We start from the raw sequence: 26,085 nt of genomic DNA, 5'->3' as shown, positions 1-26,085 counted from the left end.
CCTATTCTGCGTAAAACATGCTGCAACAATAGCATCAGCCCAGAAATATAAGGGAAGAGAAGCGAAACTTAGCATAGTTCGGGCCGCCTCACACAAGGATCGGTTTCGCCTTTCGACAATTCCGTTCTGTTGAGGCGTGTAGGGGGCAGAGAAGTTGTGACTGGTTCCTTTTTTTGCCAAAAAGTATTCAAATTCTTTGTTCTTGAACTCCAGTCCATTGTCGCTCCTAATGTTGCGAACGACTTTTCTCAGTTGCACTTCAACCTGCTTGATAAACATCTTTAGCTTAGGAGTGGCCTCAGATTTGTCCTTCAGAAAGAACACCCATGTAAAACGTGAGAAATCATCAACAATAACAAGAATATACTTGCTACCGCCAATGCTTTCGATTGATGATGGACCACACAAGTCGATGTGAAGCAACTCAAGTGGTTCAATAAATTTTGTGTTTATAATTGATGGGTGACTTTGACGACTTTGTTTCCCCATTTCACATGCAGCGCACAAGTGTTCTCGATCAAACTTAAGCAAGGGAAGACCCCGAACATGACCTCCGGTGACAAGTTTGTTGATGTCTTTGAAGTTGAGATGTAAGAGCCTTCGGTGCCACAACCAGCTTTCGTCAGAATGAGCTTTGGACAAAAGACATATAGCTGGATTTCCTTTGATTGGTTTGAGATTTAGAGGAAACATTTCGCCTTTTCGGTCTGATTTGAAGATAACCTTGTTGGATTTCTTCTCTATAATTTTTGAACCTTCATCGTCAAACGAAACTTTGAGACCGATACCGCCCACCAGTTGAGATACACTGATGAGATTATGCTGCAATCCTTCAACGTACGCCACTTTTCTTATTGTGAAGTATCCATTGGTTATCATCCCATAGCCCTTTATCGTTCCATAGGAGTTGTTACCGAACTTGACATTGCCACCATTTTGAAGAGATCGAAACTCCCTCAGTTGTTCCTTCCTTCCTATCATGTGACGTGAGCAGCCACTATCAATGTACCATTCTTCGTCGAACTGCTCGTCACTTATAACCTGCAAAAATTAAGCAGATTTAGGAACCCAAAGCTTCTTGGGTCCACGTGAGCTTTTCACAGGAACAGGAATAGTAATAGAAACATCAACAAGATATGTTCGTTTTACTAAGGTTGTTTCATCTTTTCGTTTAATAGTAAACACTTTGATTTTGTTAGAATTAGCTACAGGTGTTTTGGATTCATATTCTGGTTTTTGAGCACTAGACTGCTTTCGGTTCTCCTTGACTGAGGAAATCTTTGTTTTTCCGTTCAAGTTCGTTGAAGATCTTGAATTTTGTGTGGAGACTGAATTGGGTTTAGAAGAGGGTTTAGAATGAGAAGAATTAGAAAAAGAGAATTTAGAATGAGAGTTTTTCCTGACTTGAGGTTCGAAATGACTCTTTTGTTTATGATCATTAGAGGTACCGAACCTGGACCTTCGGTAGCTGCTCGATGATGAGCTGAAGTTGGATTTTTGGTTGTTGTTGGCTGGTGGTCTAAAACTTGATCTTTTATTATAAAAGCTTGAAGGACTAAAACTGGGACTTTGCTTGTTATTACTTGGCGGACCGAAACTCGCTTTTCGGTTGCTGTTGCTTTCGGGACCGAACCTATCCTTTCGGTTATGTGCTTCATGTGGCCCGAAAGTCTTTTTCTCTGACTTAGAATCTTTATCATGGTAAGAGTAATGAGGATTTTGAGAACGCCAAAACTTCTTTCGCTCTGAGAGATTCTTCTTGTATCTCAGGTTTCTCTACTGCTTTTGATTTTTCACCTGTTTCGGTTGTCTGTGGATATTGGCTTTTTGTTTCGGCTTCTTGACAGCTGGTTCACTTTTCATAGATGATGTTTCGCTTGAGGAGGTGACTTCTTCTACAGGTATTTCTTTTGTGCCACTTGAACTTGGCACGTCAAAGTTGTTAGGCTTATTCAGCGGCTCTGGTACATATCTTCCTTTGGTTTTCCAGGACGTTCGCTCTGACAGACCAACTGTTTCGTCTGCATTATCTATAGGAGCTGACCAGAAGAACTCATCACAGCCATCTGCGTTATCTTCGTTCACTATGGCAGTGAGTTCGGCTGTTTGATGTTCGGTTACTCCTGTAACCTTATATACTTGATTCGGTGTGGTTCTCACCTTTTGGTACACAATCGCCTTTTCTTCAAGGGCCGGAGACTTATTTTTGGACAAACGAGCGAATTCCATAGAATTTTCAGAAATCAGATTTTTGTGGTTTTCGGGTTTGCTCTTGACAAACTCAGAACAGTCGACTTCAACCTCTACAGAAATTTCACTCATATCATCGTCCTCATTAAGTTCAGATGCGTTTTCAACATCGATTTTATTTTCTGAACTTAAATTGGCACTCAATGAGTCGAATTTTTGTATGGTTTCAGTCCTGAGTTTCAGCTTATCGTTTTCATCCAAAAGATTTTTAAGCATGTCCTTATGGCCTTTGGACTTTATAAAAGATTCTATTTTGTCCAGACCGTACATATAAGTAGGATTCACATCATCGGAAGATACAACACTTTCACAGTTGTATGCTTCAGCATCGATTTCATCCTCCTTAAACTCAAGGAAGGGTAAAATCATGCGATGTATCTTCTGCCCTATCTTCCTTTGTTTTAACAATTTCAAATTGTCTCTTTGCAAATAAATGTTTTCATCCTTAGACTTAATCAGCTCCGACTCCTTCTGCTCAATCCACATCCTTCGCTCCTCACTCTTGGATGACACCCTGCTTATTTGGTCAGCTAGGTTAGAATTTGTGACCCGTGTTTGAGTTAAACAACTATCCAGATTTGAGATTCTTGAATTTAAGTTATTTAATTCCTTTTCATATGATTTCTGTGGAATTTTGAACGAAATAAAAAGAGATTGTACCTTCTTGATCAGTTCATCAAGTTCACTGATCTGCATACTGAGAGGTTTTGCTGTGAAGCATAAGTCCTCTCGCTCCTTGGCGTCTTCATTTCCACCATCAGTATTATATCCCCTCATGTGAGATACGTCAGTCACCATCAGACACTTTCCACTGCTTTCACCACCTCTTGCGACATAAGCCTTTCCATTAGAAGGCTTTCTCACCTCATCATCTTCCGAGTCGGTCGACCAAACCTGTACGCCACCGAACTCATCATCCTCTGTCGAACCCTGTACAATAAGAGCATTCATAGAAGGATTAGTAGCAGCTTTCTTCCTTTTAATCTCTTCTAGCTTCTTCATCAGGATTGCCTCTTCATCTTTCTCCTCATCTTTCTTTGTCATTTTCTTCAAAACACAATATTTGGCGTAATGATTCTTTCCTCCACAGTAATAACAGAATCCGCTTTAACCTTCACCTCTTTCTTTGGTTCTTCAGTCTTCGGCTCCTCCCTTACCTTTTTAGAACAGTAGCTTCCCTGCCAATTTCGGTTCTTATTGATAGGAAACCTCTTTTTGATGAACCTTTTAGGATTGGACACCATCATAGCATAATCTTCTGAAGTTAGATCGTAGTCCTCCAGGTTCAGATCTTCGTCTTCTACTGCATTCTTACTTTTAGACAGGAGGGCCAAGGACCCCAAGTTTGAGACCACACTTTTCTCTTGCATCACTATCTTTTCTTGGGATTTCAGAATTCCCACTAGTTTCGCCAGCGAATATGATTTGAACTGCTCGTGAGCTTTAACTGTAGACACAACAACTCTCCATTCGGATCTTAAGCCATTCAAAAAGGTAACCTTCTGTTCAATAAGCTTCCTTTCGATATCATGTTTGATCATCTTGCTGAGAAGATGATTGAAACGATCAAATGTTTGTGTAACGGACTCATTGGGATTTTGCTTGAACTCTCCAAACTCAGACAAAAGCAAGGTCTGAATTGAGTGCTCCAAATCTTCATATGTGGAATACAACTCTCGCAGCCAATCCCAGATTTCTTTAGCGGTATTGCAGGAACTCACCAACCTAAACGTGTCAGATTGAAGAGCGAATCGAATCAGTCTCAAGGCTTTGATGTTGCATTGAAACTTCTCCTTTTCGTCTTGAGCGACGTCTTTCACATCCTTTAACAAATCATTATACTCCTTCTGAGTTTTAATAATTATGGATGTTCCTGAATGAGCAAATGGTCCAAACACAATGGCTTCCCATATTAGATACCCATTATCTTCAGATCTAATGACGTAGTCTTCGAAATGATGCGCCCAAACCTCGTAATTTTGAGTGTAAAGAATTGGAATCTTTGTTGTAGATCCAATACTGTTTGAGATGTTGATAGGATTAGATTGAGAATCGTCCATGCTTGATCGTTTAACCTGTTGCAAGATCAGACTTGTAATATGTAATATTAGGGCAAAACGAATAAATAATGAGATACGTCAATTATGGAGTGACGGCTTAATAAATATCAGTTAATGCGGAATAAACCCTAATCACTTCTTTCACAGAAGAGATGTGTATGAATTACACATCCTCCTGCTCTGATACCAATTGATGAGTTTATAAAACTCTTTGATCGATTAGATCTTATAACAAGTAAATCAAGAAAGCGAAAAATAGTAAGATAAAGCACAAGAATGAATCTGAATGTGTCGAATGATTAAATCGATTCAATCCTCAGCAGAGCTCGATGAAGAACTTCTGTTGTAGAGGATATTAGGGTTACAAAAGATAAGAACGATGAACGCTACAAAAATCTCTATCAAAAACTTACGTTCTAGGATGCATGCAAGCATCTATAAATATTAAACCCTACAAAATAACTCACGGATGGACAGACTCATATCGAAGATTAAATGAACTAAATGTCGAGCCCAAGACGCAACACTATCTGCACCTAACAAATACATATTGTAAGGTGACATATTTATTTAAAGCAACGATTATAGTTCTATATAACAAAAAAAATATCTCTTAGTTAATATTTTATTTAATTGATTAATAATTTTGTGTTTTTACTATGAAAATTTAATTAATTTTGTAACCATGTCTCCCAAGGGTTATATATATATATATATATATATATATATATATATATATATATATATATATATATATATATATATATATATATATATATATATAGGGTTCGGTTCCAGTAAGGACACCTTAAAAATTTGAAAAAAGATAAAAAATACAAATACAAATCGTAAAATCAGGCATAGTACTACATCGGAGAGAAAAAAAGTTGGAAAACAATTGGATCACTAAAATTGAATCATGGATCATAAAAATGATATATGCTTCAATTTTAATGATCCAAAAAAAAATCCATTTTTTTTTTCGATATAGTCCTATGCTCGATTTTATGATTTGAATTTTTTTTCAATTTTTTAAAATGTCCTCACGAGTCTTCACCGAAAAAAGAGTCTCTCTCTCTCTCTCTCTCTCTCTCTCTATATATATATATATATATATATATATATATATATATATATATATATATATATTAGTGTCACTTGTCATATTTTCATAGTTTATGTTTTTTTACAATTGATCTATAATAATGACGTTTGTCATCTCATCCTTTTTTATTTTTTTAAAAAGTACAGATGTTGATAATAAGTTAGACAAATATTTATTTGATCCCTGAATTTTAGTAGAAATTTAAATTTGTCGTAAATAACTTTCGGTTATAGTTGTCGATAATTAATTGTATTTTAATATTGAAAATCGTATATTTTTACGGTTTATATATATACATATGTGTGTGTTGTCTCCCTATACCTACTTTTTCAATTTTTTTGAAAGGCAAACTATTTAAAATCTATTTCTAAATTTCATCTATTTCTCTTAAAAAATTTAAATTCATAACCTTTTATTCAAAAATATTACTCCTTATCACCAAAGCAAAAGACTTTTGGTGTTCCTTATCCAATTGAAGTACAAAGTTAGCATTAAAATTTTAATTTTAATTTAGTTACAAATAAAAAGGTCTCTATCAAATTGATAACTAAACCCCATAGGCGTACACACTACATTATTTCTCAACTCCAACAACCAACTCAAGAGAATTTATAATTTTATTATACATTCTAACTTTTTCTAATTTACAATTGATAACATTATTGTACTAGTAATTTGGTTTATTGTAAATATAAGATAAATCATAATCAACAAAGAACCATTGATTCCTTTTTAGTACAAAAATAAGATGTTTATAAACTACAATGGCTTTCCGTTAATGATAATAATAGACAAATATGTTCACAATACACGTCTACAACCAAACATGGTTAGTGATATTGAAGAGCCAATATTTCTCATTTATGTTTAAAAACCCTATTACGATATCCGAAGATAGATATATTTTTATATCTTATTATAAAGTAAGTCTTTCTTAATTCAAAATACTGGCTCTACTGTTAGATACCGCCACCCCATCTTTATTTTTGAGTTGGTACTCCACCCTCACTCAGTCACTCTATGCACTTCTTTCTGATCTTGACAGATGCAACTAATTAAGAGGGTTTTGAAGAAAGACGAAAAACACACACCAACAGCACTAAAAGTTTTGGTGGAAATTTAATGTGGTGCTCGCCTAACGGCTCTAGATAATCACCATTTGTCAATTTCTGTATTATTTACTTTTTTATATTTTATTATTCTACGTACAATTAAAATTTGTTATTTTACAAATTTATACTCCGTATTGCATAACTTTAGACCGGGTTTTTATCAAATTAATCAATATAAGTAATTTATTTAATAGATGAAATGCTATGAATTTTGTGTAATATGAATCATTAATAACGACAGACTTTCTAAATTCACTTACATTTTTTAAGATAATTTATTTTTGATAGGTGAGTGGCGTTTCAAGATTCTAGTCCATTTTACAAAAGAGTTTCATTTGTGAGCTTCTTTTAACAATTTTCATTTCGAATATTGTGAATTTTTTGTTTAACTTTATAATTTGTACAGACTTGTTACTAATACTTTAATGTCATAGTTATGTCATATGTTTGTTGTGTAGTACTGTCCATGTTCAGTTCACCATCCATGTAATTGAACTTGACTCGTTCACGTTAATAGGTGAAGGACGCTCTATTTTTTCTTAAGGGAAAAATGAGAAATTGATTTATTAAGTTAATTATTTTTTTTGTTTTGTTCACCTCGTAACAATATCTTTTTTCTTATATATATCTAAATAACTAACTTTTTGAAAATGGACAATATGATCACTTTTTGAAAATGTTCACATCATAACAATATCTTTTTTCTTATACTCATCAGAACAATATTATTAAGATCGACTATAGCAAATTACAGCAAGTCATATGTGAACACTTCAAAAAAATTCATTACCTAGATGTAAAAACAAAAATATTACCCAGACATAAACAAAACGAAAATGTAATTTCCATGATAAGTCAATTTCCTTTTATATTAAGATGGTCAATTATAATATTTCCAACATTAATATATTTAGTTAAATTTCTTTAACACAATATTTATGACCATTTATGAGTATTTAAATTGGTCATGATGGAAGCCGTTTTTGGTAGCATAATTATCAAATAGCTTTATCTATATGAGATAAGAACAATGTTATCGATGTAAATAAAAATTACTTACCGTAACATCTGATTCAAGGTATTTTTTATTTTGGACCCTTGGTGTGTAATTAGTTTACAATTTTGGTCCTTAGGGGCAAAATTGTAAATTTTAGGAAGAGAGTGAATACGTTGGGCGTACCTCCTATACGTTAGGCGTACTTAATGATGGGACAAACCATAATTTTAGTGTTTGGACCCTATTTAAGCAACCTTAAGTCCCAAGGTTCTCTCATTACCCAACCTACATTGCCCTTTTGAGTCCCATTTCGAAGCCCTAGCTCATCTAGAGAGATTTGACCTCTTTGTGTGTGTTTTAATGGGTGTTTGGTGATCCTTGAAGAAGAAGAACCTTGGAGAAGAAGCCTTGATAAAGTAGGAGCTTGTAGATCCCGAATTTACTCTCATTTCTTAGCTTCGTTAAGGTATAAAGCTTCTACCTTGATGACTCTATTGTTAGATCTAGTTTATGGCTTGTTTTGAGCATATTTTGGTCCCATACATGAGTTCTATTGTGGATTTGTCATTCCAGAAGTTATGAGTTGCTCCTCTTGATGTTTATGAGATCCCTAGCTCATAAAGTTAGCATGTTGATGGATGAGGATCAACCGTGCATGAGTATATGCCCATTTGATGAAAGTGGGATGCTAAATCTAAGGTTTGGGTCCATTTAATCCATGCAAAGGAACCAAGTTAGCAACTTTATGTATTAAGACGTTCGCCAAGGCTTGGATATGAAATTTGGACATTTATTCTTAACCAATAAGGACTTAATGGATGAAGTGGTTAAGGGGGCGTACGTCGAGCATACGAATGCGTACGTTGCACGTACGCGTTTGGATCCCCGACTATGTGTAGCAACCTAATACGCCAGACGTACTAGGGGAACACTTAGCTTACGCGACGTAGTCATGGCTTTTAATGTTCGACCACCTTTGGACTTTAGGTTTTTGGGCCATTTTGGGCCATAAGTCTTTCTAATTATAGGACACTGTTAGGGCTTGGGCTTTATTAGATTTGGGCCCATATTGGGCTTTGAGTGTCCTTTAGGAATTAGGCCATTATTTGGGCTTTTGTGCCATTGATTTTCAGCCTCGGCTTTTAGGCCAATTGAGGGAAGGGTAAAATGGTCTTTTACCCTGGTGGTCAGGATTAGTTGATTAAAGTCTCGATTATAGTTTATGACCCAATTATTAATTAGAATTTTATTTTATGGTTTAGTGCGGGTATTCTCTAGTTCAGCAGCCTGAGCATCTATTTGACTGTCACCAGACTGAGGTGATTTTGCTCCCTATATTGTAGGACACTAGAGATTGTATGTGCTTGTAGTCTTTGTGACTCCTGTTGTATGTGGTGTATGCTTGTGTGCCTGTTTTCTATATATATGTGGGGTGAAATAGACACGGGGGTGAAATAGACCCGGTACAGCCTTATGCTGACATATGAGTTGAAATAGACTCGGGGTGAAATAGACCCGGTATTTTCGTGGGCTGACATATGAGTTGAAATATACTTTGGGGTGAAATAGACACGAGGGTGAAATATACAAAATATAACCTTGAGCTGACATGTATGTATGTTATGAGGTATTTTGGAGAACTCACTAAGCTTTGTGCTTACGGTTTTCAGTTTAGTTTCAGGTACTTCTGGTTCGAAAGGGAAGGGCTCGGGATGATCACATTGCACACACCATGATTTTCTGCTTATTTGAATCTGATGTACTTTTTGGATGTTTTCTGAATACTTTATGGTTTTGTCAACCATGTTTGGTGGATGGTTATTTAATATAAAAAACAATTTTTTTGGTTTTGAGTTTTGGGACATTACAGGATGGTATCAGAACCTTGGTTTGAGGGATTCAAGTATACTCTCGGGTGTTCCTGAACTCAAACTGAGGATTTAGTGTATTTTTCATAATAATAAATGTTTTATAAGAGAAATTTTTAATAAAAGAAAAGGGTGTGGTGCATGCAACCGATCGAGCTCAAGTAAGTTTTCTCAAAATACCCATACATGTTCTGTAATATGCTTTGAATTGTGAATATGTAAATCACATGCTAGACTAGGGATAAGGATATGCTCAAGATGTTATATGATAGAATGCTAGGAGAGATGCATTTATATGCCTATTATATGAGCTTGTATACTTGCATGCTAGTACTGGTTCAATCAGTGAGATGATGGTTTGTTTAGGTTATGCTTGATTCAGATTGCATAATGCTCGAATGTTGCTTGCTTTGTGCTTTTAAGAATTTCCATTAACATCAACTAACTAGTAAAGGAATACGCTAAGTTACATATCACTGAGATTAGATAATTTTAAAAGGTTAGGTTTAACCCTATTGTGCAGCTCTTGTTTGAGTCCAACCATTGTAGGGTGAGACCCTTCATTCAAAAAATTATCTAGTGTCAGTGATATGTAATTGTGTTCGTAAGCTAGTTAGAGGGCGTTAAAGGGAGTTCCTTCTATAGATGATGGCAGGGAGTGGTGTGTTGGTAGCCCTAGGAAAACCGAGGAGGTGATTCGGTGCCGAGAGCTTTGCTTTGCTAGAGCTTGTTTGGATTAATAGGGAATCAACTTAGGGGATTCAGGGTGATCCTTAAGGAAAGTACATATAGATGTGGAAGGTAGTATGGGCCCGTACTACTAGAAGCAGGGGATCCGTACTCGGGTCAAGGAAAGTTACGTTGATACCAGGAAGCTTGTCGAATGCAGGATTCTTCGAGTATATTCTGATGGTTTAGATGGTTTATTTTCAATATGGTGGTCACTCGAGGAGGTTCTGGTAGTGGTTCTAGTACCAGTGATGGTTCTGATTTGGTTTTTGGGGTCGGGTTTATGGATGATCAAATGCCGGAGTTCCATTCATCACAGATTACCCACAATATTCTTGAGCAAACTCCTGTGATGTTTGGTACGATCAAGGAGGGTATAATTGAGATTTTGGATGAGCGTTTGGGTGCTTTTCGTTCTGAGAAGGTGGCGATGATGGGATCCCACTCTTTGACTTTTCGAGAGTTTCGGGCATGTGGAGCACCAGAGGTTTTCAGGAATAAGGATCCGATTGTGAGCATGTGTTGGTTAGCGGATGTCACCAACGCCTTCTGTACTTGTTGTTGCCCCGAGGGGGTAAATGTCAGACTTGCATCCTGTCTTCTGAAAGACAAATCTCAAGATTTGTAGATGAGGTTAGACACACCTTGGGAGGCGAGGTGGTTGAATCGATGAATTGGGAGGGTTTCGTGACGAGGTTTCAGGCTAAGTTTGCACCTATAATTGAGGTCCAACAGTTGGTGAGGGAGTTTCAGGACATTATCCAAACTATCGAGGTGGTGGTAGAGATCACCGCTATGTTCTGTGAGTGAGCATTACTGGTTCTGCAGTATCTAGCGAACCAAGAGATGAAGAAATTGAGATACCACGATATGTTGAGGAGCAATATCAGGCAATTTGTGAGCAGATCCAGTTGCAAGACATTGGATGATGTGGTGGTGCTAGCTAGAAAGAGAGATATTGATTTGGAGATGGACAAAAAAAGGAAACCAGATCAGGTTCTGGTTTTCTAAGGATTCGGGCAAGAAGCCCAAGGTTTTTTATTCGAGATTGAGGGTCCAGTAGGACGGGGCCATTGTGGCAAGTGTGGCAAGATGCACGAGAGAGCATGCAGGGGATGGTTCAGGCTACTAGAAGTACGGCAAGACTGCACACTCTAGTCGGGATTGCACAGTCACCACCCAAGGACCAAGTCTGATTTTCTTTCATTGCAATAAGAAGGGCCATAAAAAGGTCGATTGTCCGAGTTTAGCAGTGGCAAGACCAGTTGCAGCACCCGATCTGACGAACTTGCGGATTACAGATGGTCGTCAAGGCAAGGCGAAAGCACCTGTTGTGAGGAGCAGGGCATTCCAGGTGACAGTAGAGGAGGCTCACACAACACTTGATGTGGTGACAGGTATGTATTCTCCACATCTCTTTATTTATATTGATTTTCCTGCTTCCATCTATGTTTTGATGGGTTTTAGGTAAAACAAATAAACTAGAAAACAATTCCTAAGTTCTCATGCCACCTACTTTGGATCTATGTTTTAACTATTGAACATATAACTTTGAATTGCAAAACAAGAACCCTAGAGGAGAGAGGCTATTTTCAAAAATAACAAACTAGGGTTTAGGAGTTACATACCTTTCAATTGTTATAGCAAACAATTGACAATCCTCGTGATCTTGATCTTGATCTTGATCTTCTTGGAAGCTTAGCACCACAAATGTAATGCCTCTAATGGAATCACACCCAAGAACTAGCAAGAAGGAAACTAGAAGGAGAGAGAGGGAGGGAGTATGAAATTCTCAGCCTAGGGTTTCTTCAAAAGAAGGAGTGCCCAAAATGTGAACCAGGAGGCTCCTTATATAGCTGAGGGATCTAGGGTTTAGGGAAAAACCATAATGCTCCTTGCTTAGGGCCTAAGCAAACCCAAGGGCCTTATCCAAGCCTCCATGGACGAAATTATTAGGGTTTAGATTTCGTCCACCCCTTCCAAGGAGGTTCTGGAGCCTTCCACTCAACTATTAGATAATTGCAAACTAGTCCCTGCACATTATAATTAATACTTTTAACCCCAAAATTAATTCTGATTAATTTCTGGCTAACTATTAATTAAACATGATGATTCCTAATCAATATATTAATATTTTAACATATTAATAAATCATTTATATTAATTTATTAATCTTATAATAAATTAATATCTCTCCTTTCATAATTTCCTTGTCCGGTTGCTAGGTTTGACGGCAACCCAAAAGGACTGTGCTGCTATCAATTCAAGTACATACCAATTATAGTTATGGGCTTAGACACCTAATCCAACATGTTTTGCTTTTAGGGTTGTTCCTTGTGAAAGATATCTCTGCTTTGGTTTTATTTTATTCGGGGGCCACCTGATCCTTTATATCTCTCGCGCTCAGTAAGAGGTTTGTCGACGCTCCGGGGGAGCTGTATTGTCCGTTAGAGGTTGAGATTGTTGATGATCTTCTTTTGCGGGTATTGAGGGTTCACCGTGGATGTATATTGGAGTTGTTTAGTTAGCGGTACCGAATTGATTTGGTTCCTATTCCTCTGCATGAGAGCAAGGGTATTGTGGGGATGAATTTGCTGAGCCCCAATGCAGAAATGATTGATTGAGAGCATCAAATGGTATGTATTCGGAACCCAAGTGGGGGAGAGTTAGTAATTCAGGGAGAGAGAGTTCAGTATGGGTTAGTCCTCTGTTCAGCAGCTAGGGTCAGGCATTATCTTCAGCAGGGTTGTTATGGGTTTGTGACATATGTGATGGATGCCCAGGAGAAGGTTAAGACGATTGTGGGTGATGTACTGATTATTTGGGAGTACCCAGATGTGTTCCCGAAGGATTTTCCTAGAGTGCCACCTGGGAGGTGGGTGGAGCTTCGGATTGATTTGGTTACAGGTGCGACTTTGATAGCTAAAGCACCTTATCAACCAGAATGGTATTCGAAGTTCTCTAAGTGTGAGTTTTGGTTGCCCGAGGTGCAGTTTTGGGGCACCTTGTCAACCGGAATGGTATTCTGGTCGACCCGGCCAAGGTCGAGGCAGTGATGAGGTGGGAAGTTCTGAGGTCTCCATCCGAGATTTAGAATTTCCTTGGATTGATGGGTTACTATCATAGATTCATTCGAGATTTCTCTAAGATAGCAGTTTCTTTGACCCGGTTGGCGAAGAAGACAGTCACGTTTTATTGGGGGCCTGAGCAGCAGGCAACTTTTGAGTTCTATGGTGAAGATTATGTGAGGCGTCGATTCTGACCCTCCCAGAGGGTGTTGAGGATTTTTTTGGTGTACTATGATGCGTAAATCACGAGTTTGGGTGCAGTTTTGATGCATTGGGGTCATGTGAGTGCTTACACTTCGAGGTAGCTGAAGCCTCATGAGGAGAATTATCTTACGCGTGATTTAGAGGTGGGGGTTGTCGTGTTCTCCCTCAAGATTTGGTAGGATTATCTCTATGGGGGTTCTTTGTACTATTTACACGAATCACAAGAGGCTAAGGTATCTGATGAATCAGCCAAATTTGAATACGAGGCAACGTAGATGGTTGAATGTGATGAAGGATTATGATTTTGAGATCCTTTATCACTTGGGAAAGGCCAACGTGGTGGCCTATGCTCTCAGCCACAAGGAGGTTGTTGACCCGATCAAGGATGTGTGTTTGAGGATGATCGTGATTACCCCCTCTTAGAGCAGATTCGAGAATCTCAAGTTGAGGCTATTTAGGAAGAGCACCGGAAGAGCAAGCACATAGTGGGTTTGGTGGATTCCTTCGATTATGATAGCCGAGGATTATTGACCCTTCATCGGAGGGTCTGGGTTCCATATTGGGGTGGTGCGTGTCTGGTTTTGATAGAGGAGGCATACAAGTCGAGATTCTATATTCATCCCGGAGCGAAAAAGATGTATAGCGATCTCCGATTTGATTATTGGTGGCCATGTATGAAGCGAGACGTGGCCTGGTATATGGAGAGGTTCTTGACTTGCAGTAAGGTCAAGGTCGAGCATCAGCGACCCCACGAAGAAATGGAGTTTTTAGAAGTTCCCATTTGGAAATGGGAAGAAATTACAATGGATTTTATCGCAAAGTTACCACAGACAGCACGCGGAGTGGATTCGATATGGGTCATCGTGGATCAATTCACCAAGAGTGTGCATTTTATTCCGATACATGAGATTATTTCGACAAAGAAGTTGGCCAATATCTACATTCGGGAGGTTGTGGCACGACATGGGGTGCCAGTTTGAGTGGTCTCTGATAGGGATGTTCTGTTTACTTCCAGACTCTGGAAGAGATTTCACAAGGAGTTGGGTACTCGTCTACACTTCAGCACAACTTTCCATCCGGAGACTGATGGTCAGAGTGAGTGGACTATATAGTCATGTCTACTTGATTTTGGCGGTAATTGAGATTCGTGTCTTCCTTTGGCGGAATTTGCATATAACAATAGTTATCACGCCAACATTGATCGACCTCCTTTCGAGATGCTCTACGGGAGGAAGTGTAGGACCCCGATATGTCGGGGTGAGGTCATTTAGTAGGTCATGGGGAGAATAGAGGTAGCACTCAAGAAGACATAATTGATTCAGTAGAGTCATGGCAAACTTTAGACAACACAAAGCCGACAGAAGATCTACACAGATAGACGTCGGTCAGACTAGGAGTTTCTGGTTCGGGATATGGTACTCCTGAAGACGTCACCTTGGAAAGGTGTTATTCGATTCAGGAAACGATGTAAGCTAGGCCCCAGTTATATTGGTCCTTTTAGGGTGTTTGCCTGGGTGGGCAGGGTTACGTAACGTTTGGAACTGCCAGAGGATCTCAGTCAGGCCCATATCACTTTTCATGTCTCTCAACTCTGGAAATGTCTGGTTAATGATTCCACAGTGGTTCCGTTGGAGGGCATTTATGTGGATGAATGCCTGAATTATGTAGAGAGACCAGTGTTCCATTGATAAGAGGATGAAGACTCTACGAAACAAGGTTGTAGATCTCGTGAAGGTGCAATGGCAGCACCGAAAGAGTTTAGAGTGGACATGGGAGCCTGAGGACGAGATGGGTGAACACTATCTAGAGTTATTTACAGCAGCGGACTTTGAGGACAAAGTCTAATTCAAGTGGGGGAGAATTGTAAAACCCGATTCAATGTATTTTTCATTTTGGACCCTTAGTGTGTGATTAGTTTGCAATTTTGGTCCTTAGGGGCATTATTGTAATTTTTATGAGGAGAGTGCGTACACTGGGCGTACCTCATGTATGTTAGGCTTACGTAATCAGGGGAGAAACCTTAATTTTAGGGTTTGGACCATATTTAAGCAACCTTAAGTCCCAAGCTTCTCTCATTTCTCAACCTCCATTGCCCTTTTGAGTCCTATTTTGAAACCCTAGCTCATGTAGAGAGATTTGACCCCTTTGTGTATATGTTTTAGTGGGTGTTTGGTGATCCTTGAAGAAGAAGAAACTTGGAGAAGGATCTTTGATCAAGTAGGATCTTGTAGATCTAGAATCTACTCTCATTTCTCAGCTTCATTAAGATATAAGGCTTCTACCTTGATGACTCAATTGTTAGATCTAGTTTAGGGCTTGTTTTGAGCACATTTTGGTCCCATGCATGTGTTCTATTGGGGATATATCACTCCATAAGTTATGCGTTGCTCTTCTTGATCTTTATGAGATCCCTAGCTCATAAATTAACATCTTGATGGTTGAGGATCAACCATGCATGAGTATATGTCCATTTGATGAAAGTAGGATGCTAAATCTAAGGTTTGGGTCCATTTAAGCCATGCAAAGCACCAAGTTAGTGACTTTATGGATTAAGACGTTCCACAAGGATTGGATCTAAAATTTGGACATTTGGGCTTAAGCAATAAGGACTTAATGGATGAAGTGACTGAAAGGGTCGTACGTCAGGGGCACGAATCCATACGCGTCTCAATCCCCGACTTTGTGTAGCGACCTAGTACATCGGGCGTACTAGGGAAACAGTTTGTGTATGTGACTTAGTCATGGGCTTTGATGTTGGGCCGCCTTTGGACTTTAGGGTTTTAGGCCCTTGTTGGGCCACAGGTCTTTCTGATTTTGGGTCACTGTTAGGGCTTGGGTCTTCTTAGGTTTGGGCCCATTTTGAGATTTGAGTGTCCTTTAGGAATTGGGCCATTATTTGGGCAGTTCATTGAGCTTGGGCCTCGACTGTTGGGCCAATTGAGGGAAGGATAAAATGGTCTTTTACCCTGGGGGTCGGGATTAGTTGATTAAAGTCTCGATTATGGTTTATGAACCAATTGTTAATTAGGGTTTTATTTGATTGATTAGTCTGGGGATTCTATGGTTCTACAGCTCAAGCATCTATTTGAATGATAGTAGACTGAGGTGAGTTTTCTCACTATATTGTAGGACACTAGGGATTGTATGTTCTTGTAGTCTTTATGATTCCTGCTATATGTGTTGTATGCATGTGTGCCTGTTTTATATATGTATGTGTGGTGAAATAGACCCGGTACAGCCTTGTGCTAACATATGTGTTGAAATAGACTCGGGGGTGAAATAGACTTGGTGGTGAAATAAACCCGCTACAACCTTGGGCTGACATATGAGTTGAAATAGACTCGTGGGTGAAATAGGCCCGGGGGTGAAATAGACCCGATACAACCTTGAGCTGACTTATATTTATGGTATGCAATATTTGAGAAACTTACTAAGATTTGTGCTTACGGTTTTCAATTTATGTTTCAGGTACTTTCGGTTCAAATGGGAAAGGCTCAGGATGATCGCATTGCACACACCATGCTTTTCCGCTTATTTGACTCTGATGTACTTTTGGAATGTTTTCTGAATACTATATATATATATATATATATATATATATATATATATATATATATATATATATATATATATATATATATATATATATATATATATATAGTTGAGGGGTAAAGTTAATATTAAAGTAAGTAAAAGGGGCATAATAAAATATAAAGATATAATTTCAAGGACCATAGTTGTAATTTTGATTAAAAAAAATGAATGATTCGTTTGACGTCCTCTTCATACCTATATTTTTAAAATGATTTCTTCTTGACCCGTTTTGTGAAAAACCGGTGGGTGTAGCCATTGATAAATCTTAAAATCTTAAAGCTTCATTCCTTTCTTTTTATACCATTTAATTATATATAAGTAATATCTCCATATACTGTCAAATACTTACACTGATCTAAAGCTCCGTAAACGTCCGTGAGAAGAGCCACACCACAACACGCCTACGAGGCTTGGGAACAGTGTTCACAAGTACTCAACTGTGCCATCTCGGATTTCATGCGTTGAAACTGACTCCATACCGAATGACCTTATAAGATTCAAATTGGTGATCTCGCTTTCAATTCCTTTCTCTACCATTACACAACACCATCACTAGGATCCAAAGGAAAAACAAACTAAAGGCACTTCAAATTACAAAAATTTATATGACCATTAAATTTGATGTTAAATTTTATTTAAAATATTATTGAGAAGATGTGAAGTAGGCATTTAAGTTTCTCAATCATTTAGACCAAATATTCATTATTTTTATATAAGAAATAAATTTATACGTAAAAGATCATTTCCGACATACTTAAATGAGATTTTGAAAAATGGCAATGTTTAAACTTTAACTAGAGAACACTTTTATTATTTAATGATTGTTAATTTAATATATTAAATAAAGAAGAAAGTTTTATATAAATGTATCGTGTAAACAATCAAAAAACTATGCCGTAATTTTTTTTGGATGGCGAAAAAGAACAGGTACTACAACCCTATTATTTAAAGATTGTTATTTGAATGATTGTTTAAAAGAAATAAACAATAGAGTTAAATTTAGGAAAAGTTCGAACTTCCCACGGAATAAACATTGATCGATTTCAAAATTAAAGGTCTTAGGTCATGTGTTATAATCATCTTTTATCTTTCACCGTATTATATGTCATGTTAACCCATATTATTCCCTTTCTCTGTCATTCAAATCATGTTATACCTATCTTGGAGTATCTTTCAAGAACAATATACAAGTCCTAATGCACAATATACAAGGGAAAAAAGTTGTGAGAGAAGAGAGAGAGAGGGCAACGATTTCATCATCAAAACGGGGTCTTCATCCGGTTGTGTTCCCGTTAGGGCCTCGGTGCCAAATCACTGAATCAAGCACATTGCAATAGGCAAAGTGGCCATAACACATAGTCCCTGTCAGTTGAGTTGAGCCTTATTTTATTAATTTATTTAACTTTTTACTTACATATATTTTATATATTAAGGTTGTATTCCACAAACTATCTTAAAAGTTGGTACTTGGTAGTCAGTTCATAGTTGATAAATTTTCTAAAAATGTAATATGATTTGATAAAACTAGTTAATAAAGTTAAATAATAAATACAAATTAACATAAAAAAAACATTTCTTCGATTTAATATAATAATACTTCTAATCGTCTTTTAGAAAGATAGAAAATTTGCTTAATTCATATAAAAGAGATATCACATAAACTTTACGCATTAAGATACAAAAAGTATCGGTATTACAGCATAAAAAATATTACTTGATTGTTTTGGAAATAAGTTAAAAATCAAAAGAATCATTGTTTTGCTTATAGCAAATTCAATTTTAATATTAGTAAAAATCTAACGGTACATCCAAATTATTTAACTAATATGTATTACAATATATATTTTCTTTAATTGTGATGATTTATATAAATAATACTCCTAAGTGTATGCGGTTTGATTTAGTTATGTTAATTGTTATGCAACAAAGTTTAGAAAAAAAAAGACCGAAGTTTTTAATTTTTAATTTTTAAAAAGATATATATTTTAGATTAAACAAAAGTTTCGTTCACTAGTAAAAAATTAAAACATTATTATAAACAAAAAAAACTGTTAATATAAAAGACTTTTTAAATAGTTTTAGAGAGGTTTTAAAAGTTTCTAGGATTTAGAATTTATGTTTTATATAATTTTGCATATATCAGAATGCTTTTTCACAAATATAAATTACACTCACAATTGGTCAAAGTTACCATTAGTCCCCCCACCTCCAAACATATCCTTATTCCCAACTACCTCCATGTGCATCGCCAATTTGATGGGCTGCTATGCTACAACACTAAATTACACATGTACTATGCAAGTATGTCATTTATTACAGAACAAAATTGAACGGCTACTATGCACACATTATATATGTACAATAGCGGTTTTAGATTACTCTAAGGTCAATTTCAAAACGGTTCGATTTATTTATTTATTTTTTTGAATTGGTGTCGGATTGTATTTTTCTAACCAGATTTTTCCGATCCAGTAACTTTTGAAATTAGTCTTCGTATTTTTTTAACTATGATCTTGTGGTCTTTGTGTGCACCCTTTCGATTTAACTTATGAGATTTTTGGTTTCAATTTATGTTTTTATGTTAACAAATATATAATTGACACCAAAATGATACATTAAAATTTATCAAAAATAGTACATTAAAATTTAATAAAAATTAAAGGATAAGATAGGTAATATGTGATTAACTCAAAAAATGATATCTATATAAACTTTGGTTTCCAGTTTATTTAGGAGGTGTTTGGATAGGGAAAAAAGATGGTGTTTATTGTTTATTGCTTATTCATACCACAATAAGCTAAGTTTAAATGTCTGGAAAAAAAATACTTAAAAATCAACTTATTGTGGTAGGAATAAGCTAAATAAGTTAATTTTAATAAGCATCTCCCCACTTGCTTATTGTTTATTGCTTATTCCCACTACAAATAAGCTAATAAGCTATAAACTAATTTATCCAAAGACACCCTTAGACCGGTCACGTCTTCTTTTAGAATGGTCTCAACCTATCTTTTTTCGTTTTAAACCGGTCGTTTTTTCGTCTAGTCTTTATCTTTTTTTTGTGACAGGTCTTTTGTTCATGTCTACTACACACACCATGTCGTTTTCTCATTTGTTATATAAACAACATACAACAATATGATGATGTAACGAAAGTATTCAAAAGACAATAGTTTAAATAAACAATATGCAACATCACATTGTCTACTAAAGTATTCAAAAGACAATAGTTTAAATAAACAATATGGAACAATACATTGTCTACTAAATATTCAAAAGCAAATTTTGTCTTCGGTCTTCACTCTTCACTAACTCTTACAAATTGAGTACATGTTAAAATAAAAATGTTAGGCTTGAAAAACATAGTAAATACATTTGGGGTCAACTCTTCAAAGGAAATGAATGGTAGTGATCATCTAATTACAAAGTCAAATCCCCCCCCCCCCCCCCCAAAAAAAAAAAAAAAAAAAAAAAAAAGTTTTCAAAATACCAAAATGACCATTAGGATAAACCTTTTTAAATGAGTTTTTCCAACCCGCAAAAAATCACAATACTAAATAATAATGTTTTTCAACAAAATAAAGTATTCAATGGACGTGTAACTACTCAAAGTAGCAATTCATTCTCATGTCTAAAACTCTCAACGATGACTAGGACTTCGGGCTCATGTATGGTTAGCCTACATCAGAAAGATATGACATTATAAGAAAAGCAAAGACAAAACATCACCGACAAGAGATGATGACATGACCCTAAGTGTAATGCACAGACAAAAGTTGACACCTCATTATAACAAAAAAGGAAATTGTCATGAAAAGTCATGTAATCTCCCTTTGGAATTTTACTATCGCATGATTAGTTACATCATCATCACCATAATATCTCTTGTGATAGCAAGATATATAAATGAATAAACATGGAGGATTATTTACAATCACACCCCACATCGAGTATAAATACAACTACTAAGTTATAACAGATTCGATACATCGTTGCTTATCATGATACTTATAGTTTCATAGTTTGATGCACATTATCACTCAGATACAAACTTGATTGATGGCTTATATCTTACGGATGTCATCCCCTAAGATATAGTCTAACGGTTTTCGGTGAGTGATACAACCCGTGGCTAATAACATTAAACCACATATCGCCCTTCTACTGAACCAAGTAGCGTGATTTTTGCACCATCCAGCGGACACGTCACAAAAAGAGATAACCATGGAAAGAACCAATGTAGAGGGCACACCATTCAGTCTAATATCGCCGACAAGGACTCTTTAGAAAGGATCCACTCTGAAAAAAAAATCATTGGAAACTCACACAACTTTAGAAAGGGACCCTATTCCTTGAAGTCCCAGAGAAATTGAAGAATGGAAATCTTATCAACACTATGAGAGATATCGATCCATGTTAAAAGGAAAAATTAATGCTAAATTTGTGTTAAAAACATTTAGAAGTCATCAAATAGACTAGAAACTTGATTAGTTTAGGTGTCAATACCTCTTAACCGTGGATCTCTAATGAAAATATAAAATAGCCTCTAGTTGATTAGGAGACACTAAGTAAAAAATAGACTGCTATGATAGAAGAACGAGAGAAGGGTTCAATTGTCTATCTGGTAATCATAAGACAACATTCACCATGGTGATATGATCTCTAAAGGGATTAAAATTAGCTCTCACCTTGTGGAGAGAAATAATATCACACCTCCTTCAAAAATAAAGATATCAAGGGTCAGGTCAAACAACGAAACTGTTACTGATTAGGTTATGCCAAGAGCTCATTTTGTATTCCTATTTATACAAGGTTAAATCCTCATTATGAGATATCAAAGCATTCTATAAAATAACATGGTATTAGAGCTCTAGATTAAAACGATAATGTTGACTACAACTTGTAGTCGCCGCCCTCCACCTTCGACTACCTTCTCTAAGGTGCTGTTTGTTTTTTCGAAGTGAATCTGTCTGAAGTCTGCGGACCACCTCTGCAGACCTCTGCAGTAGAAGAGGTGGACCAAAGTGCTGAAGACTGTAATGAGAAGCATGTTTGTTTTCTTAACGTCTGCAGACTGCTGCAGATATTAAAAAATTTAAAATAAAGTAATTTAATAAACCGAAAATAGTTTGTTAATACCAAAAATTTAATAATTGTAGTCTTAAAACATTGAAATAAAATTCAAACAACGAAATTAGTCTTACAATAACATTTTTAAATAAAATTCATACAACCAAACTTTAATAATTTTCATTCCATATTTTGCATCAATTGTTCGGCAATTTCATCCCGTAACTGGCTCATATATTCACGGTCCGCAGCAGTACCATGTGTTGGAATCTCATCTTCATCATTATCAACGACCGCATTGTTATTCCGAACCGAGACATTTGGTTCATCATATCGTGCAAAAAACTCATCACGTAGTCCCTCTCTTCTTATAAAATTATGAAGCGCAAAACATGCTAGAGTAATGTTTCGTTGTGTAACCAACGAGAATGGTGCCATCCTCTTCAGTATAGGGAATCGTGCTTTCAAGACACCAAAAGCACGTTCAATGACATTCCGAAGTTTTGCGTGTCCATGGTTAAATTTTTCTTTATTCGTTAATGCACGTCTTCGACGGAAATCTCCAAGCCAATACCTAACATTACGGTACGGTGCCATAAAACCTCGAATGTTTGCATAGACGGCATCACATAGATAATATTTATCTGTAAAAAAAAGTCATTTATTTTCAAATAAAGATAAAACTATTTAAATAACCATAAATTTACCTGGAGGTGGAAGCGGGAATGGTGCATGTGGATTTGCTAATGCTTCTGATAAAATTCTAGAATCGTGTGCTATCCCTTCCCAACCGGCAACAACAAACGTAAACATCATGTTAAAGTCACATATTGCCAATACGTTTTGGTAACAATCGCCTTTTCCCCTACTTCTATATAAATCCTGTTTGTTTGCAGGGACAACAGCATGTATCAAAGTGCCATCAAGTGCACCAACTGCTCCCTTGAACACCCGTCGTAGCCTCCTATTATGTCCCGGAATGTTTGGATTCGGATTAAAAGATGTTGGTACTATAATGTCATGTGCGAAAAGCAACATTTTGGCCAACACTTCATGAAAAAACTTATGAATTGTTTGCTTTGAGTGTTGAAATCTCCGCTTGATAATCACATAACGTTGGTTATGACCGATCATCATCAAAAACATAGCCATCTTCTCCTCAACCGACACATGTTTGCTATCCTTTAACGCGTAGTTTACTCTAAAATGAGCACATAGTCGGACAAATGATTCACGAGACATGCGTAACACTTCAAGACATTGTAGAGGATTACGGTGAAGTAACTCTAACGTAAATTCATGTCCTGTCATTTCCGAATCGTTGTCCCGCACTCGTTTTACACCCCTCTTCCAAAAGTAGCGGACATACAAGTACATAAGAATTATGAGTAGTATCTTTTTGTCGTGATCCATTACAAACCTATTAATAAAGAAAACATATAATAACATAAGATAATAATATATCATAAGATAATAATATAACATAAGATAATAACATAAATCTCAAGTACCAAAAAAATATAACATAAATTTCAAGTACCAAAAAACATATCATAAATCCCAAGTAGCAAATAACCAAATAACATTCAAGTACCAAATAACAAAATAACATTCAAGTACCAAAACATATCATAAATCCCAAGTAGCAAATAACCAAATAACATATAAACTTAACGAACAATCTTTCCATCCTTTAAAACTCCTAAACTTGTAGCTGTCATCTCGATCCATCCTCTTAATATTTGTGGATCATTAGGCAAATTTACCCACATCTCTCTAATATTCATGGTCCCTCCAAAAATGTGATACGCAGCAAATCGTATAGGGTCTATTAGGTCTAACTCGAGCAACTCAAGCTTCTCTAAACACTGGGGAATTGTTGGCCCTTGAGTCAAATGGCGTAGAGCTTTTTGCATCTCCAGTGCTAAATCATCAGCAGTAATAGAAGCTTTAGGCGAGGCACAAGAAGGTGGATCAGGTGAGGCACTGGGAGCTCGAGGTCTAGGAGTTGAAGGTTTAGCCCTTTTGTTGGGGTTACCAGAAGGTGAAGCAACATAAGGTGAATCAGCAGAAGGTGAAGCAGCAGAAGGTGGAGTCTGAGTAAAATGTTCACTTGTATGATTGGAAAAAAAATCATCTTCATCTATGTTAATGGAAGGCGCGTCCAAAAGCTGTAATGGTGCGCCATGGAAAGAAGATGATCCCGATGGTGTTTGGGATGTGGCATAGCTGAGATTACCAGATGCACTGCTTCCATCAAAGAGTTCTGCACAAAGCTCTGGAAACAATAATGGGACGGTTTTCAAAGAAGCAGCTTTCGGATGTCCCTAAACGCAATCAATGTAACAAAAGTAATATAAGAATAAATATGTGTGTGTGTGTGTGTGTGTGTATATATATATATATATGTATATATGTATATATGTATATATGTATACCTTTTTAAAGTCCTCCCACTCCTCATTTGTTAAGTTAAAAGTATTTGTTTGTGGGTTGTAAAGGTTTCCAGTTTTGTTTCTTAAGTATAACCATCCTGTGTATTTGGCTTTAAGGTTATCATAGGCGTTTTTTAATTGTCGTTGATTCAAATCCACGCCATACTTTTCCTTAATAGTTGTTCCTAACTTGTGCCATGATTGTTTGTGCAAACTCAAACCTTTTCTACCCACGGTTTGCACTTCTTCAATACAAGTTTGCAATAAGCATTTTGTTTGCTCATTGGTCCATGTATGTTTATCTCCCATTGCTAATAACAAAAAAAAAAATATAGAATACATACTTTAGCTACAAAGATTAATCATATTCCAACATAATCAACAAATAAGTTTAAGATATTCAACAACAATACATCATGAATGAACAAAAAAAAAACAATTAAGCAAAGATTATGATTTTGAAACCGAGGGCATGCAAGAAATCACAAAATTGGTCCTCAAATGCAAAGAATCGGTACTCAAATGCATAAGAAATCACAGAATTTGTACTCAATTTCATACAATCGTTAGTCAAATCAATAAGAAATCAAAAAAAAAATAAAAAATAAAATAAAATTCCTATGTTTGATTCCTATGTTTGATTCCTATGTACTCAATTTCATACAATCGTTAGTCAAAAAAATAAGAAATCAAAAAAAATCAAAAAAAATAACTGATCTAGAAACCGAGGGCATGCAAGAAATTTATAATTTATAATATAATCATATATTTGCAATATTGTAAAGCCACTTAACATTGCTGGAATTTGAGATTCCATTGCTGGAATTTGAGACCTCATTGCTGGAATTTGAGATTCCATTCCCACTTAACATTCCTATGTTTGATTCATTCCAAAAGATTACAATCAACATACTTTTTTCCTACTTTTATGCATACTTTATACAATGGTATTGGAATTTGAGATTCCATTCCCACTTAACATTCCTATGTTTGATTCATTCAAACAATCGGTACTCAAATGTATAAGAAATCACAGAATTTGTACTCAATTTCATTGAATCGGTGCTCAAAGAAATCAGAAAAAAAAAAAAAAAAAAATTTACCTGTGAAGATCGAGGGCAGCAGCAAGCGGCGTAGGCGACCGGCGATGGCTGGCAGCGGAGGCGACCGGCGATGGCCGGAGGCTGGAGTCGTCGGACCGAGAAGAAGCCTAGAAAAAGAACGGGAAAGAAAAGGCAGCGGCGCTTTTTTTTTTGTTTAGGGCATAGAGTGATTTTTTAATGAGGTTAGAAGTAGTTAGAAGAGGTAAGCCCACTGCTGTGTGGGGAAGAGGACGGGAAGAGGTTTTTAAGCCCGAAGTCTGCAGAAAAACAAACAGCTGCGAACCTAAAAGTGCTGCGCGTGTGCTGCGCCACGCAGCACTAAGAGGTTAGAAGAGTTTTTTTCTAAAAAACAAACACCACCTAATAGTCATTAGAGGTGCCTTCTTTATGCTTAATATTTTAACATTTCTTCAATCTCATTCTAAATAATAATACAACCACCATCACTAAACATAGATTTTTCCTTAACTTCTTTTACCACCTCTTCTATTTG

General features: G+C 36.4%; 2 protein-coding genes across 2 annotated transcripts; both read right to left on the bottom strand.

Moving 5' to 3' along the window:
• Positions 1-22,048: 22,048 nt before the first annotated feature.
• Positions 22,049-23,470, bottom strand: LOC128125837 (uncharacterized). The gene is made up of 2 exons (XM_052771698.1): positions 22,762-23,470; positions 22,049-22,698 (listed from the first exon to the last, which is right to left on the bottom strand). Exons 1-2 carry the CDS (start codon positions 23,465-23,467, stop codon positions 22,235-22,237), a joined length of 1,170 nt encoding a protein of 389 aa, XP_052627658.1. The 5' UTR covers positions 23,468-23,470; the 3' UTR covers positions 22,049-22,234.
• Positions 23,471-23,572: 102 nt separating this feature from the next.
• Positions 23,573-25,744, bottom strand: LOC111910200 (uncharacterized). The gene is made up of 3 exons (XM_023905985.3): positions 25,593-25,744; positions 24,493-24,800; positions 23,573-24,381 (listed from the first exon to the last, which is right to left on the bottom strand). Exons 2-3 carry the CDS (start codon positions 24,796-24,798, stop codon positions 23,725-23,727), a joined length of 963 nt encoding a protein of 320 aa, XP_023761753.2. The 5' UTR covers positions 24,799-24,800; positions 25,593-25,744; the 3' UTR covers positions 23,573-23,724.
• Between the last annotated feature and the right edge of the window lie 341 nt (positions 25,745-26,085).

The sequence above is a fragment of the Lactuca sativa genome, chromosome 5 (assembly GCF_002870075.4).
Source record: "Lactuca sativa cultivar Salinas chromosome 5, Lsat_Salinas_v11, whole genome shotgun sequence".
Classification (NCBI taxonomy): Eukaryota; Viridiplantae; Streptophyta; class Magnoliopsida; order Asterales; family Asteraceae; genus Lactuca; species Lactuca sativa.
This window is presented reverse-complemented; position numbering and strand designations above follow the sequence as displayed.